Source organism: Lagopus muta, chromosome 1 (genome assembly GCF_023343835.1).
Source record: "Lagopus muta isolate bLagMut1 chromosome 1, bLagMut1 primary, whole genome shotgun sequence".
NCBI lineage: Eukaryota > Metazoa > Chordata > Aves > Galliformes > Phasianidae > Lagopus > Lagopus muta.
In genome coordinates, this window is record NC_064433.1 from 59152704 (window position 1) to 59169413 (window position 16710).

A 16710-nucleotide genomic window follows, 5' to 3' on the forward strand; every position below is an offset into this window, starting at 1 on the left:
TGAAGGAGAGCTCCCAACTTGCTCAAGCAGGTGGAACATGTTGGGCCCTCCCTCAATCTCCTTTTAGCCCTTTTTAGCCTCACTCCTCCACAACCAGGAGCCCAGTTGTTCTCCACCCTTCCAGCACATGCATTCATCCTGCAGCAAAGCCCTACCACACTGCCCACCATTACCTAGCTCACCTCCCGCTTTCTGGCCTGAGACTGCCTCAAAACCTTCACCAAGACAACAGTCTCTCCAGGTGCCTTATTAATAAAGGGAAAGGAGGAAAGAAGAAGAGGGGAAATAATCAGTAGCTTGTGAAGAAAGAAGAGGTCCAGCAGCTGAAAGCTCAACTAGGACTTAAAGAAGATCTTCAGTGTAGGCAGAAGGAAGAACCATGAGGCAAAGTCTGATGGGAAAGGGAAGTGCGGTGCAGTGTGTGTGGCAATGGAGATATTAAAGCAGTGACAGTGGTTAAGTTTTGCTGTGAGGAGCCATCAGGAGAAAGAGCAGTACCTAAGCAGGCAAGTGGGGCAGAGGACAAGTGACAGCAGCTCTCAAGGCTGGTGAGAACTTGCAGGAGGAAGACAGAAAAAAATAAGGAAGTGTTAAGCTGAGTTGAAAGCAGGTGAATGAAGGATTCCACCCATAGGTCAGAGTGAGAAAGGGCTGCTAGCTGGGAGCTACCAAAACCTGTCCCATCAGGAGTCTACTAAGCAAGATCCCTAGGAAAGCAAGCAGCACAGCTGCCCTGGGGCAGGGATAGCTCCTCTGAGAACAAGCAGAGACAGGTGGCCAGCACAGTCCTGAGCCAACTCACAGGTTCTCCGTGGTGTTGAAGAGCAGCAGGGAGCTGAGAGAGCTGATGTTCCTTGGGAGGCTGCCAAGACCTTCTTCTGCATCATCTTCCTGGTGAATTTTGGTGTTCACACACACTGGGAAGTACTTGAGCTTCTCCTGCAAGAAGACAGATAATGGGTAACAAAACACTAAAAAAAAAAAGCCAATGGGACAGCTCTCCCCAGCCACCAAAACCCACAGTACTGGTTCCACTACCAAGTCTGGGAATCCTACTTCTCCCTCTCTACCTCCGTTTGAGAAAGAAAGCACGTGGACAACACTGCAACCCCAGGTGATGAATCTCATCCGTTCAGGCCCATGGAATATGCTTTTGGTGCTACAGATGGGTTATGCTGTTGGTGTTTCAATGGCAAGAATCCATCAAAATATAACGGCCATTTAGGTTCTTATAACCAGCAGGAGGGATTGAGCATCTCTATCTGAACTAAGCATTTGTTATAGTGTCTCCAGCTGGGAGATACGACACATTTTCATGCAAGCAGAGCCCCCAAACATCTCTGTTACCTCCCCTCTTCTGCCTTCACCTGATGTTTTAGGAGAGGTGATCCCACTGGTGGGGTATGCAGAGAAGGGAAAAGAAGGTTAGGGAAAAATTGCATGCCTTCACTAGGCAAGAGATCAGGCAGAAGGGAGTATGCAGGGTGGAACGTGCCAGATGGTTTTGCAAAGCCTGAGGGATTTGCAGGAGTTTTCAACTCTAATGAACTGAAATCTCCTTTCTCTTGGTTCTAAAACTTCATGCATAATATATAGAACTCCCTTTAGAAAAGAACTTATTGCATCTGAACTGCTTGACTTTTATAGAGCACAGGAATTGCCATCCCAGATCAGACCAGCGTTTCAGCTAGCATGACAGCATCCGCTGCCAGATGCTCTGGGGGGATGATGTTCAGTGACCACAACACACTGCTGCATGCACAGCACTACAGAGAGGAAAGGAATTTGTCCCTGAACCCAGAGAAAGCCTATGAAACAGCAAACTCTCATCCTAGACCTCTCCCCACATCCCTCCTCAGCACCTTCACAATTCTTTCTTCAGTCAAACTGGGACAAGCAGCAGCCTCACAGCTCCATGCTGATACAGCTCCCAGTGCTGCCCGCAGCCTTCTACTGCTTCGCTACTTCCAGCATCACCAGATGTACTTTGTACTTGCAGTGGGGAATTGGAGACCATTGCTGGTTCAATTTTAAGACCACAGCTCAGCAACATAAGCAGTTTCCACTGATGGAAATTTCAGGTTTGAATTGGGTAGTCAGAAATCCTGGGAAATGGCTTAGTCACAGCTCAGCAAATCCACTACAAGTCTGTATGGTGCTCCGAGTCTACAAACGCTGTGGGAAAAGACTGTGAGGTTTTGATTTTTGTTTCCTCCAAATAACAGATTCCAACTTGTGAAAAATACGCTGAAATAAACACCTTGCATTTCTGCAGCAGCAAATAGGCAAAAATACACGAGTAAATTGTTATTTAGAGACTCTAGGATCAGAGATTCAGAAATAAAGGTTCTTTTTGATCATTAATATTCATTTTGCAGCGTTTAATTTTTTAAGCATGAGGGAGTACTGATGTTTCTGCAGACTGTTCACACACACTTAGCCCTCGAGTCAAATATATATTTCTTTACTTCTCTCTTTGTGGATTCCAATTAGCATTGGAAGGCTGTGCGTCACTTTAAGGGTGGAGCAACAAACCAACCATTACCTACGTTTACTTATAAGTCTAATCTAAAGGTAGTTACAAAAGCACCAAGCGTACTACTCTGAAATGTAAATCCTTTTAATTTAAATGCCACCAAAACGCAAGCCTTAAAATACCTAGATCTGTTTTGCTATTTAGAATAGGTACCTGTCATTAATAATACTATCCTGCAACTGTGAACTCTGCAAGTTGATGCATCATTTAAGAGTGAGTTTTCTTAAAGTGACAGGAAGACCAAAAGCCAAAGGTTCAGCAGCCTCAATGTACTGAAGTCGTGGAGTGTGCTTGAATGCTTCAACACCTGAACATGGTGATTTGGCACCCAGCAGGATGGTCTATGATGCACTTCCAGCCACTTTTCTCCCTAAGAACCTATGATTAACAATATATAAGTCACACTAGTTCTTAGGTTTAATTAACACGCAACCTTACGATGGGAATTGGAGTGATGCATCTGAAACCCCCTTCTCTCTCATGCTAATGGAGGCTAACTGGAAATGCAGTTAAAGGTTAGAAAGTGCCTGCCTGCACCTATGGTGAACTCTGCAGAGCTCACTGGGCAGCTCAGGTTACTGACACTGCTGAAGTCTAATGAGGTATCTTCAGAAACTTGCAACTGTCAGTCGGACCTCTCCCCAGTCCCAGATGAACCATGTTTCCCACAGTCCAGAGGAAAACCCTGTTTTCCAGCCTCTGGAAGGGTACCTCAACACTCAGACACATCCCACCCACAAACACAGTGCCCAGCACCTCAAAAGCCCTAAAAGCCTGCAGCTAGATCACATTTAACAGTGCCTAGCTGCTAACGCAGCCATGTGCAAAGCAAGTGAGTCAGGCTTAACACAAGGACCCCATCTCCAATGTTCTTATCTGTCAGCACTTATGGTACCAGCCTATGCCTCTGTCCTCTCACCAGCTGAGTCTTCATTTGCTTGTGGAATGGAGGGCAAAAGAGAATTTCCCAGAAGGGAAGCATTTTTAAAATAAAATTGCAGAACCACATACAGTTCTAAGTCAAATGCTTCTGCCCCAGAGCACAAACCCTAAGCACTCAGCACAGGCTGGCATTACTTACCCTCAAAATGACAGGATCAGAGCTTGCTTTCCTGGCAGGGTGTGTGTGTGCATGTGTGTGTGTGTGTGAGTGTGAGTGAAGTTAGCAAAGGCTACTGTGACTGCTCCCAGCAAAAAGGCCCTCATTAGAAGTGAAAACAGGCAGTGAGCCTCTGCTGAAAGCCCTGAATAATTGAGGAGGGTATAAATGCAAACATTAGACTTCTCTCTGTCACATTTCATTACTGCAAGGCACATCATGCTCATGCTCAGCTGTGGATAAGAAGGCCCTGTCACCCTGGACGGTGTTCGGACCACACTGAGCCCCACTGCACAGCAGCTGCCACTCCTGCAGGTCCTTCTATCTTTCATAAGCCAGTTGTCAGCACAGCACTGTCCTACCCCACAAAAGAGTTGTGGGTGACAAAGCCACAGGCCCTCCCAAAAAAGAAATAGTCCAAAGGGAGAACTGAGTCACAGGAGGAGGGAAGAAGCACAAACATACACTGGAGTCTGCAAAAGTCCCTGTGGTGATGGCAGCCTTGATCATGGAGGGCAGAACTCTGCAATGGAACAGGGATCTCCTGAGCGAGGGGAAGGGTGGCACTGCAGGTGAGTGACATAGGCTGCAAAGAAGAGCATGCAGAGCTTACCAGCAGGCAAGTCGAATGGGCATGCCATTTGCTCTTAGTGGAGCCTCTACCAGTTAATTCTCTTTTCAGTCACCTCCCTGTGTGAGGGGCTGTATATCAGCACCCCTCCCTTGCCAATGCCTGTGTACCTCTGCTCCCTGCAGGCTGTCTGACGGGATGGGGCCATCAGACAGCCAGCACAACAGAAGTTGGCTTGCCCCAGCTGGCCGACAACAGGTCCCATGCAGCTGTGCCCTGGCCTACTGCCAGGCCTTGAAGGATGCACAAACCCTGCTCAAGTGTGCCAGCTGTCCATTTGGCCAGCAACTCCACTTCCCGATCTGGCTGAAATATTCATAACTACCTCACTGTACAGAGACCTCAACTCCATTAAAACTCAGGAAGGTTTAGTGTGATAAAACATTCAGTGGCAGGTTTATTTTTGGGCCACGGCATACAAGGATGTGGAAGCAAGTCTCTCAGGGGGAAGAGAGCAAGGAAGCTGAGTTTGAACCCTGATGACAGTTTGAACCCTGACCTGCCAGGAAGAGCACATCTGCTACTCCTGGCACAGCACACATGCAGTAACCTTTACAGATACCAACTTGTTCTCTCTTCTTTCCAATCCAGTTTGACCCAAACTATCGGGGTGTTCCTTTGTATCAAACCTATCACTTCTCAGACCACCCTAAGAAGCATCTCCCCCTCACTCAGTACACAAACAAGAAAGGAATGCCACCTCCTTCAACACTACCTGCTGCAGACAACAGCTGTTCAGCTCCCCACCCATACCTAAAACTCTGGTCTACTTCATCAAGGAGACTTCTCTTTGCTTGTTCATCTCACGGTCTTTTCTCCTCCTCCTTACCTGCAAGGATTTTTCATCCAGCATTCTGTGCTTGCTCTGGATCTTGTGTCTTGGCCATTTCTGTTTAGCTGGGTCTTCTGCACCAGCAAAAATCGAACAGTACTCCTGCAGCCGTTCAGGGGCAGGATACTTGGCACTGGAAAATACCTGAGGAGAGACAAGGAGGGATTTCAAAATCCCAGCAACTAAGAAATCTTCTGCTGCAGAAACAAGTGGAGTAGATTAAGGCACATGATCTGTGCTGCCTGTGGGAATGGAGAGCCTTGGAGTTAACAGGCTCTTAAGGGCTATTTCTGCAGAAACCATCATGAGGGCCATCAATTTTGAAAGTTGAAGTGCCAAAAATTCTCTTTCTCTGCAAGTAACAGGAGGCAGAAAGGCTTCCAAAGTGCAGGAAGGGAACTAGAAACACTGTATTAAATACAGCAGGAATGGTAAAAGGAAGACTTCCACCAGTTTTACACAGCTCACACAGATAAACATGCACTAGAGGGGGAGGCTCTCTATCAGCAGCTTCTATTCAATGCAAGATTGTAAGAACACGAAATGAGAGGGTGTTGGGCATAGCGAAGCACAAAGCTGTTTTATTCCAAAGGTAATAGTTAACGCAACAACTTATGTCGGCCTCGTATGGCCAGGAGCTGGGTAGCCCGTGGGTTTAAGAATCATTAACTGGCCCTGTCAGAAGGGGGACTCTCATCACAGCTCCTGCTCAGCAGCAAGGCACAGAGAAGTGGATGGGCAGCATCTGTTTTTCTGCAGAGCTTGCTTCAGGGATAAAGATAGAAGGTTGAAAGAAGGAGAGAGGCCATACAGCCTTCATTGGAGTCACTACCTTAATAGCCTTCTTGCTGCCCTTGATCTTCTCAATCTTTGCTTGTGCAAGCGTGACTCTCTCACTGATTGCCTGAAGCTGTGCCCGGCTGGTTTCCACCCGCTGAGAGATCCTAAGGAACAAGGACATTGCTTAAGGATAAGAATCTAAAGCCAGAGATTTTTTGGCAAGAGCCAGTCACCACACCAAGAGGAAGGATGTGAATCTCAGTGGTCTGGATTGTTTCACAAGGCAAGATAGTACAGGGTCAGATACTCTTGTCTTGGTCCCGTTAAGAGTTTCTCACGTGCTCCAACATGAAACAAGACAAGTCTGTGATTTTCTGTGCGACATTCTCCTCGCACAGCACAGCCAGAACTGAGTGAAGAAAACCCCATGCCTCACTGCAATTACAGCTAATAAGAAAGTCACAATAAGTTATCAACAGACAACAACCTTCTCAGAAGAGACCCTCCTCCTCTGTACATAACTATGAGGTGCAGCCCCACTTCAAGCTCAAATGCTAACAATTGTTCTGAAGCTTCATCCCTTTAGCAAAACCAGCACAGAATATTTTTGTGACCACACAATCTTTCAGGAGCCACAGTACTTCATTTCAGCATTGTTTTGTAGCAACGAGTTCCAGCGGATCATTTTGTGCCTGGAAAAATCAATCTCGGTCTTATCTTTAAATTCCACCCCCAAGTCCCCCTTTGCATTTAAGCAGAGAACTCCTATGCTCTTTTTTTCGTTCTGTCTGTATAATTCCTTTCAGTAACAAAGGTGACATTAGCACTTTCCAACTCTACCACAGTCTTTTCAAGTATTTTCACCCGGTGCAATGCACTCTCTCAGTAAAAAAATGGATTCCTCTAAAGGCTCCTGCTGGCTGCAGCTACAGAAAAAAACAAAAGTATGAGCAGCCAGCTCACCTTCTTTCATTCTGAAAGACCCCCATTTCTTTCTCTAGCCAGCTTTAAGCGTTTCTGCTTGCTCATAACCATGCATCCCTCTTTCTGAAGGCGTGAAAATCCTCCCTCATGCACAGGGCAGGAGAGCACACAGTTTATTCTACTCTTTTTGAAGTGGGAGATGAGCAAAACTGAACCTCATGAGATCCCGCCTCTCAGTAGCATCCTCCACTTCTTCATCCTTTTACTTTAAATACAGCCTAACAGCTTGTATTTTGTACCAACACTAAGTGCAAATCTGTTCATGATTTCCTTCCCACACCCTCCCACTGTCTCAGCGGAGGAAGTCCACATCGTTTATATACTTGATAGTTCTCAGAGTAGCTTATGTTGTTCCTTTCAGCATGCATTTCCTAGCACCTGTCTGCAGCAAATTCCATGTGTCACAGGGCTGTCCCATTGCCTTGTTTTGTTAAAGCACGAGATGCTTCCCAAGGAACTAAATCTTTTCTAACTGTTGTTTCCAGCCAGTTTTCCCACCTCACAGTTTGCTTCTTTTGCACATGTTTCATAATCGTATTGATTGACCTCATTCCCAGTGCTGCTCCTGGGGGCACCAGCCTATTTTTACTTCCTCCAAAGATGAAAAAAATTGGTCATTTATTTCTGCTTTGCCTCTCTCCCTCATATCAATGATGCAATTTTCCCTCTCACCTGTGAGTAGACCTCTGCCCTAAAAGAACTGAGCAAAGCCTTCTCGAAGCCCAAAGCAGAGAAAACATCAAACAGTCAAACACTTCTAGTCAGCATTCTGCTGACTCCCAGACCCAGGTCTCAGGGGTCAACGAGGCATACTTTTCTCTTCCAAAAGGAAACCTTAAGCAAATACTCATGCGAGCTCAGACCTGAAAACCAGTACCCATTCTCCACCCATTACTCCAGAATGCAAGTAGGCCAAATGAGGAGGCAATTTCTTCTTTCACTACCAGCCCCACCACTCCTTCCCCATGTATCACCTCTTCCTCTACCTTCCCAAGGAACTCAACTACAGCTTCATCCTTCCTTTCTACTCCCAGATAGTTAAGAGTGACTTCAGCCAGCCATAGAATGGCACTATCAGACAGACTGCCTCCTCCCTGCACAAGGGAAACTGGGGAAGCTGTCCAGTGGCAGCTCAGGTGTTTCAAATCACTTTGGCTGCTCCCAGAAGCACCCTGTGATCTGTGATTTCTCCTATGGTCTCTGTTCTAGGATTTGCCAGTCTGACATTAGCACACCTGCCAAAAACCTTCACCTGAGATTCACCTTCACAGAATACAACAGAGAAGGAATACACACCAGAATTGCTTTATTTCTTGCTGACCAAGGTAACTACCACAAAACGATTAAACACTGTTAATCCAACTAATCCATGAAATTCCATCACATGCACAGGTTCCTAGGAATATATGACTGTTACGTGTGCACAGTTAAGTTACAGTCAAAGTGGTGTTTGAAGAGACAAGACACATGAAGGGCTGGAGGGCTGTGTACCCAAGGATTTACAGGGCAAATCCTTTGAAGCAGTGCTGTATTTGGACTTCAGTCTCCATTTAGGAAGGATTGAGTTACTGAGTGCTGTTCATATGAAAGGCAACGGCAGGATGGGCAGGAAGGGTGAATGTTAATAAAATGGTTTGTCACTGCCCCTCAGAATCCTGTTTCCAGGCAGCCGAGAATACCACCACCATCTGAAGCTATCCTGTGCCCATCTTATTAGTCACTGCTGTGTTACTTTGCTCTCGGTACTCTTTTCTGCTTCAGGAGCTCCTGTAGTTAGATTCAACGTGACTTCAGAGCTGCAGAGAAGCAGGAGGTGCACAGGGACAACCCTCCTGTGCACTGGGGACAAGGGAAAAGGGGGCCTGCAGGAGAAAGAATATATTCACCTGCCTTCAAAACCCAGGCACAGAGCCAAGTCAACCTTCCCATCCCAGTGCTTTTCTTTGCGGAAGTAATACATGTGGCAGATTAAATCTATCTAGTGGATTATCTCTTAATCCACAGAGACTTTTATTTTTATCTATGCAGATATTAAAGCCAATCTTTCAGCTGCTTTGACTCAAGCTTTCACATCCTCCATCCCTCTAAAATCTTTATACTGTCAAGCCCCATGCACCCCTCACCTTCAGCTGAGGGCTCCCTTCTCTTAAAGCCTCATGTTCTTCCCCATTTTAGAGAGGACTCCCTCTAAGCACCTAGAGCAGTTCTCAGGAATATTTCCCCCTCTCCTCACTGCTGCCCTGACAGGCAGCATCTTCGAGCCCATCTGTAGCCATGGAGTTTATCATTTCCTATTATCTCCTTAAAACTTCTCTGATAATCCTCATATTCAGGCAGCTACAGAGAAATCTCCTCTGCTTCATCTGTGCCTGTTCAGAGGGGAAAGATTATTGTTCTCTTACTCCCACAGGAAAACACACAAAGAATTTGGGATGTGGCACGAAAGACACATGATGCAATAACAATAACAATATTCCTCTTAGTCTCCAAGCACTCCAAAGTGCCAAGTTAAAATTGAGATTTTTATCACCTGTATTTGCTTGGGATCACACAACATTGGAAAAAAAGAAAAAATTAAAATCAAAGCAGGTTTGAAGGTAGGCTGACAGGTTACTAGAAAGGTGACTGAACAAAGCAGCTTGAGGAAAGACAGAATTGAGCTGGAGGGAAGTATCACAGCAGAAAGAGGTCCTTTGCTGTCCACGTTCAGCACACACACATCACCCAAAAGTGACAGGGACGACAAAACTTGGGACACAGGAGAGAGAAGAGGCGAACTCCACATCAAGGTGAATGAGAAAGGTGAGCCAGCAGAGCCTGGGAGCAAACCTCTCTGGAATACCAAAGAACTTCAATTTCATGTCTGAAGTACAAAAGTAAGTGATCAACCAAGGAGAAAGAACATTACAGAGTAGAATGAGAAACAAAGTTGCACAGGAGGATAAGGCATCCAAAGTATTAAATGACTTCTTTTTTCTTAAATGAGGACTGTTCACACCACAGCAAGTCAGACTTCTGGTCTCCTCCCAGCCTGGGCTCCAGTCCTGAGAGATAGCAGGGAGATGCTTGGCATTGTTATTCTAAACCTAGGTACACACTGTAAATTTGTTCTATAAACCCTTGGCTTTTTGCCTAGAAGTCAAGCTGCTTCCCCCCCCCTCAACAAAGAGTGGCTTTATTAAATTCCTCCGTTACTGCAGGAGGTGTGAATCATAAGGGACAGCATTTATGGTTCTTGAAATTTAGCACATCCCCAGGCTCTACAAGGAGCCTGGTGCTGAAACTGGGTAACGGTGAAGAATAACACCGTTGGGTGCCACGTACCCAAATTACTGGTAGTAAAACCAGCAGGGTTCCACAGCTGATCAATGATATACCATCAGACCTCTAGGAAAAGGTTCAATGGGTTTCCAAAAGGCTGTCAAGACAAGGAGAGACCATGTGCAGCTCAGGGAAAGGAATACATTGTTCCATGATGAAAGCAGAGCAAGGTGGTGCTGAGCCACCAAGTATCCATCTTTCCCCTCATGCTGTAGAGCCCACTTTTCCCTGGATCCCAGGAAATATGTCATCATTCTTTTCTACTACTATTTGTATGCTGTGGCAAAGAGTGACTGTAACTTCCAATTTGTGTAAGAATCTCCTTGGAAGAAGGCCATGGCTCCTCAGGTTGCTGAAGTGATCAACTATCAACCCTGGTACCCATTAATAAGGGCTTATGTGCAGAGTCCACTAAGGCCTAAACAAGCCAAGAGAGCTAGGCTAGAATACCTTACTGCATCCTGGCTGACTAACAAAGAATCATGTTTTATGAGGCACTAGAGCCTTCTTTACAGACAGCCTTACTGCAACAACCAGCACAGCCAGAAACGGGACTGTGAGAAGCTGGAGTCCCCTTCTCACCACTCCCACAGAATGATTCTACCCAGCAGCCAGCAACACTGCAGTATTGAGACAGAGAGGGCAAGAGAAAAGCTGCTAAAACGTTTACTGTTTACAGCAATCCAGGGAAGCGTTCAAAGCCAGCTCACAGTGTCAGTTCACCTCGAAAGTTGGGAAGGCAAAAAGCAAAAATGGACGCTTTTACAGAAAGCCAAACACATTCAGCCACTCAAAGAAAGATCAACTTGTTTGCTTTCTGCTCTCCTCTCTCCTTCATATTTAAGCAGTTTTTAAAGTCTTATTTCATGTCTGAGTAAGTGTAATCAGAAGCTGTCATCATACATCGTCTCTGGCAGAAAGAAATCCCAAGTGAGACAGTGCAATCAATGTTCCTTCCTCCATTAAGGGTTTGGGTATTATACTAATTAATGTTTATCACACTTTGATTGCTCCTTAAGCCTGATTCGCAGGTGTTCCAGCATTCCCATATTGCCCCACTCCCACAATGCCAAACAGCTTTGCAGCCTGGAGAGGGATGAAGGTTGTCAGGTTACCCTCAGCACGATCCGCTCTTCATCGCTCTTCAGAGGACATGTTCTCACCCAAAAGGAACTTCACAAGGTGAAGCAAGAACTTAATTCACTAGGAATTAAGTTTACACAGAAATGGAAACTGTTTTAAATTTTTACCTCTCCATGCAGCACCCACTCCACTGCAGCACTGTTCTCCTCTCCAGAACAGCCTTGTCTTTTTCTTAAAGGCCACAGACAAGATCTTAACCTTCCAGCCTCCCATCCTGCACTGATCTCAAGGTGTACAGCCTTTCTTCTATTTAAAATAAATACATACTGAGTTGAAAGTCTGCGTTTGCAAATAAATCACATAAGCAGGTCTTCTAGTTTAACTATACAAGCTGCTTTTTGATCAAACTACTTTTTCCACATGTTAGGATGTATAACCACAACAGGTTCTACCCTCACAGTGATAACTGCTGGGAAGGATTGTCTAAAGTACTGGGGAAAAGAATGGTTCCTTCTATTATTTCTGCTGGAGTCTTGTAAGTGGCCTTTTGATTTCCTCCACTGGCACTATGGGAGCAAATACTGAATAATACTATGGAGCTGTTTTCCAGATGGCAGCTACAGAAATTGTCTTGAAATACCAGGCAGAAGATGCCTTCAGTAGTGTAACTGGTTTGTTAGCTATATAGTAGTCTTCACTACTCCTTGCAAATTTCTCATGAATGTTTACTCACTTCAATCTTTTTAGTAATAGCCTTAAGTGGTTTTTTTTGTTTGGTTGCTGTGGTTTGTGGTTTTTTAAATCACTACTAAAAGGAAGGTTGCTTCTTGTTTGGACAGAATTTTATGAGACTGTCAAAAGGAAAACACTGAATTTTGTTTCCACACTGCTTGAAGTCACACATCGTATTGTGCAAATAGCCTGAGAAGGTGCTTTGGCATCTTGTAATATTCAATTAATCAACTGTGCACGCAAACATTAGGTTTCTTTTGCTCCTTTCTCTCACTAAAACTCCCCTCTTAGAATGGCCAAAGATCTTCTTTTCTGTTCTCAAAGATCAGAAATTATGCATCACCACACAGAATCACAGGAAACTTCAGGGTGGAATCCAGGTGACCGTGTGGTAAACAGTAGCTTTCTGCTTTTTCTGGATCACTGAGTGTCAAAGGAGCTCCTTCACAGTCTTCATTCTGGCACCATATCTGATTCTACACAAACAATTTCATTATGCCCTTTACTCTTAACCAGGATTTCACTCCACATTTTCCGTCAGCAGTAGTCAGAGAAAACAGATCACTCCAGATCTAAATATCTAATGCGTGCCTTTTCCCAAGTGGGGTTGTCAGAGAAAAATGCATGAGCCACCAGCCCAAACTGGCTGAAGCTTCTGAGCTTCATCTGAATGTGATAACAGGAGCCTAGCACTTACAAGCCCACAGCAGCTTCCCCACCATTTGTCTCACTTGGAGCTACAGCAGCCTTGCTACAACACAGTGATCAAGTAGGGAAGCAAGGCAGACATTTGTGGAGTCTTCCTCATCACAGGAAAGGAAGCCCACCATCATCTCAAGCATGCAGAACAAGACGACAGGCTGGTTTGTAGCAGAAGATCTGGAAGTTCCTTTTTATTCCCAGCTTTTGCAGATAGCACCTAAGCTATCTTTTGAATAAGCTTTGAATCAGTGCTCCTGCCCAAGGTAATCAACATCCAGCCGTGCAACGATGATTAGAACTGATTTAGTAAAAATCCCTGCAGGTTCTACTACACAGGCTGCACTGATGTAAAGATGTTGTACTGGGCTTACCTGGCAAGGTTTTGGTAGAAGGGGCCTGCAGGATGGCTACTGTGAGCAGCCCAGCACTGTCTCATGTTAGATCAGAGCTGCCCCAAAAGGCCCCCATTGCTGCCAGAGCTGAGACACAAGCACTGCTGGGTGTGCCCTGGGACAGCAGATTTAAGGAAGGGGAAAATCTGCTGCACAACAGCAGCTCTGGAAAAGGAGTGCAGAAACGTGAAACACTGGGCACTGAAGGCAGTGCAGGAGGTACTCCAGGCACAGAGCAGAAACTCCCTGTAGCCTAAGTAGATGCCCATGGAGGAGCAGGCTGTGCACATGCAGCCCATGGGCATTATGTGCAGCCATGGAGGAGCCCACGGTGCAGCAGCAGGTGAGGCTCAAAGGAGCTGCAGTCCATGGAGAGCACCTGCAGGAGAAGCCTGAGCTGTCAGAGGGCAGCCCATGGGGGAGCAGGGGTGGAGAGTGACCATGACAGAGCAGCAGAGACTTATGGACTGATGGACTGGTGTTATGGACTGACCACAGCAACTCGCTTCTTCTGTTCAACAGTGATACTTCTCACCATCCTGTGACAACCAATGCTGACTCACAAAATTCCCCTCCAAATTGTCTTACAAAGAAAATACGCCCAACCACGTTAGAATTGTGTTCTCAGAAATAGTTACTAGGTCTTCGCTAGTTAAGAAACCTCACTGCTAACTATATATTTTCCCTTTCTCAACCATGCTTCCAATTTCAATTTCTCCTCATAACAGATCCCTCTCTTTCAAAAAGGGTCTCTTTCTTTCAAAAGAAACATTTATTTCCTTATTTATTGCCAGCAATGCCTTTCACTTCAAAATATTTGCACTTCAGAAACAGGATCTGTTTCATGTTACTTCTTCATTTTCCTATAACCAATTGCATTCACACTTAAATCTCAAAAGGCACCTTCCATGCCTTCCTTGCACCTTCCTTGCCCATCGACAAGCTAATTTGAGCCTATGTGCTTCACAAAATAAGAGTAACTTTTTATCATGTTTTTCATCCAACACCTTTCCTGAGTAATTAAAGTACTTCTAAGAGATTTCTGGTTACTTTTCCCAAAAAACTTTGGGCTCTAGACAGAGGGCTTTTTGTAACCGAGTTGAAAAGCAGAACCTCTCTGCTTTGTTTGACAGCTGCTCTATCATTTCAATGAAGCACTCTGTGGCACATCAGTGATCAGATATCATCTTGAGAACAGTTCTAGACACATGATTTCATTTTCCTCAGCGTCCTTAAAGATTCATCTTCCCTAAGTGGTGACTTGCAAACAGTCATTAAGAATGGAAATATTGCTTTCGTAGCAATACCAGAAAAATTCGTACAGTATACTTTGTAATCCTCCCTCTCCACCGCAAAACTTCAGGACCATAAATTCATACATTCTGCTAGTCCACTCTATTTGTAAAATATTAACACAGAGCAATACCTTCAGCAGCAGCTAATCCCCTAATCCCCAGCTGACAAAGTAAGCATGAAGAATAATAAAAGGTATGATTTTGGCGATGGTTTGTTATTTACTTCATTTCCTAAATTGGCCATATGCTAGAAAGAACAAAGAAAGTCCTGCCTAGTGCTCAGTAACCCAACAGGAGTCAGGAGCTTCTCAAACTGCCTCTCAAAAAAGTCACATAGAAAAGTCCTGAGTTTGGTCTAGAACCAAAAAAATCCAAGATGCCACTTTCAAAAGTGCTGTTGTTGAAGTGAAGCCAAAGATCCTAGTCACTGGGCAAAGCAACAGAAAGAACAAGAAATCTTCAGTTGGGTTTGAAGCCATTACTGAAATGACTGGCATGAGACATACATTTAATTGATAACCAGAGAAGCTATCATTGCAGCACTAGCACTAGGCTGAAGGGCAACAGCATTACCTTCTTTTCTACAAGTAATGTCCCGTCATGCCTCTTAGGCCCCTCAAGCATTTCTTATCTTCAGCCTTGATAGTAGATCTAAAATTAAAATCCTTAAAGTAAAATAAAACCATGTATTTGCCTTTTAAAATACGTATTAATCCAGAATAAGGATTGTATTCTTGAATAAATTAGGAATGGCATTGAACTCAGAAGACACTACATTATCCTCCTGGGGTTTCTCTTTAACACACATTACTTCTGATCCTTCATCCTCTCCTCTCCTTAATGGCAGAGCACAGTAGATTCAATAAATTGATTATTTGGAGGATTTACATTAACAAGTTCTTATTTCTCCTCTATTATCATCTGCAAATCGATCTGCTGTCTCCAAAAGCGCTGTTCTCAACTGTCAGCTGCATTCACACCCAAACTCTAACCTACCCCCTTCTAAAAAGGCCACTGGCAGCACCACAGCCAGTCAAAAAGAAGGACTGCTGAAAGAGAATTTAATCCACCAGTCAAGTGTGAAGAACAGACCTTTGGCACTCCTGTTTCCTCCCCCAACTCTCCCCACAATGCACACACTACCATCTACAAAGGTGGGAGTCAGTAAAACACATTTCAAGCCTCTTGGTGTTATTTTCCAGACAGTTTTCTCCACACTAGATCCCCGATGGAAGTCATGCCTGTAAAACAAAGTGACTTGGTTGCATCTCTTCCTTCAGGGCTGACTGAATAGACAAAACTCATCCATAGGAAGAGAAAATAATTCCAACACATGTGTGAGAGTCCGGCATCTGAAGCTGGTTGAGAAGGTAGAGCTATCACTTTGTATAAGAAAAGAACAACATGACAATTGTGTCATGAAGAGTGGGAGAATCAGACAATACTGCCATACCTGCAGGCTACAAAACATGGAAAAAGGGAAAGATTTTGTTTTTGCTGTTAAATACATACTAACTTGTTAAAATCTGCTCTTCCTTGGTTATTTCCAGAGGGGAAAAATAGCTACAGCCATTTGAGGTAGTAATGGGAAGAATCATCACATCACAGAATCACAGAATGGCCTGGGTTGAAAAGGACCACAACGATCATCCAGTTTCAACCCCCTGCTGTGTGCAGGGTCGCCAACCAGCAGACCAGGCTGCCCAGAGCCACATCCAGCCTGGCCTTGAATGCCTCCAGGGATGGGGCATCCACAGCCTCCTTGAGCAACCTGTTCCAGTGTGTCACCACTCACTGAAAAGTGAAAAACTTCCTCCTAATATCTAACCTAAACCTCCCCTGTGTCAGTTTAAAACCATTCCCCCTCGTCCTATCACTATCCACCCACGTAAACAGCTGTTCCCCCTCCTGCTTATATGCTCCCTTCAAGTACTGGAAGGCCACAGTGAGGTCTCCCCGAAGCCTTCTCCAAGCTAAACAATCCCAGTTCCCTCAACCTTTCCTCACAGGAGAGGTGCTCCCACCCTCTGATCATCTCAGTGGCCCTCCTCTGGACCCGCTCCAAGAGCTCTGCGTCTTTCTTGTACTCGGGGCCCCAGGCCTTGACGCAGTACTGCAGATGGGGACTCAGAAGATCCAAGTAGAGGCAGACAATGCCTCTCTGGATGGAAAAGTTCCTAAGATCTTTTCCAAATCTCTGTTAACATCAACTTCTTGCCTTAGTAGTTTATAGACATAATTTATCGTCAGACAAATCTCAGTCATTACATATCCTATGAAATAGATTCAGTTCCTTCCAAACCACAGCCATCCAGAGCAATTC

The 16710-nt window shown here is 45.0% G+C and overlaps 1 protein-coding gene across 2 annotated transcripts in view; it reads right to left on the reverse strand.

Moving 5' to 3' along the window:
• WASHC1 (WASH complex subunit 1) overlaps positions 1-16710 on the reverse strand; it is a 39672-nt gene that overhangs the window by 4424 nt on the left and 18538 nt on the right. For both annotated transcript variants that reach the window (XM_048934336.1, XM_048934335.1), the window contains exons 3-5: positions 5931-6042; positions 5096-5242; positions 803-939 (exon numbers count right to left, since the gene is read on the reverse strand). In XM_048934336.1, coding sequence (XP_048790293.1) covers positions 803-939; positions 5096-5242; positions 5931-6042 — 396 coding nt within the window. The remainder of the gene's footprint in view (positions 1-802; positions 940-5095; positions 5243-5930; positions 6043-16710) is intronic.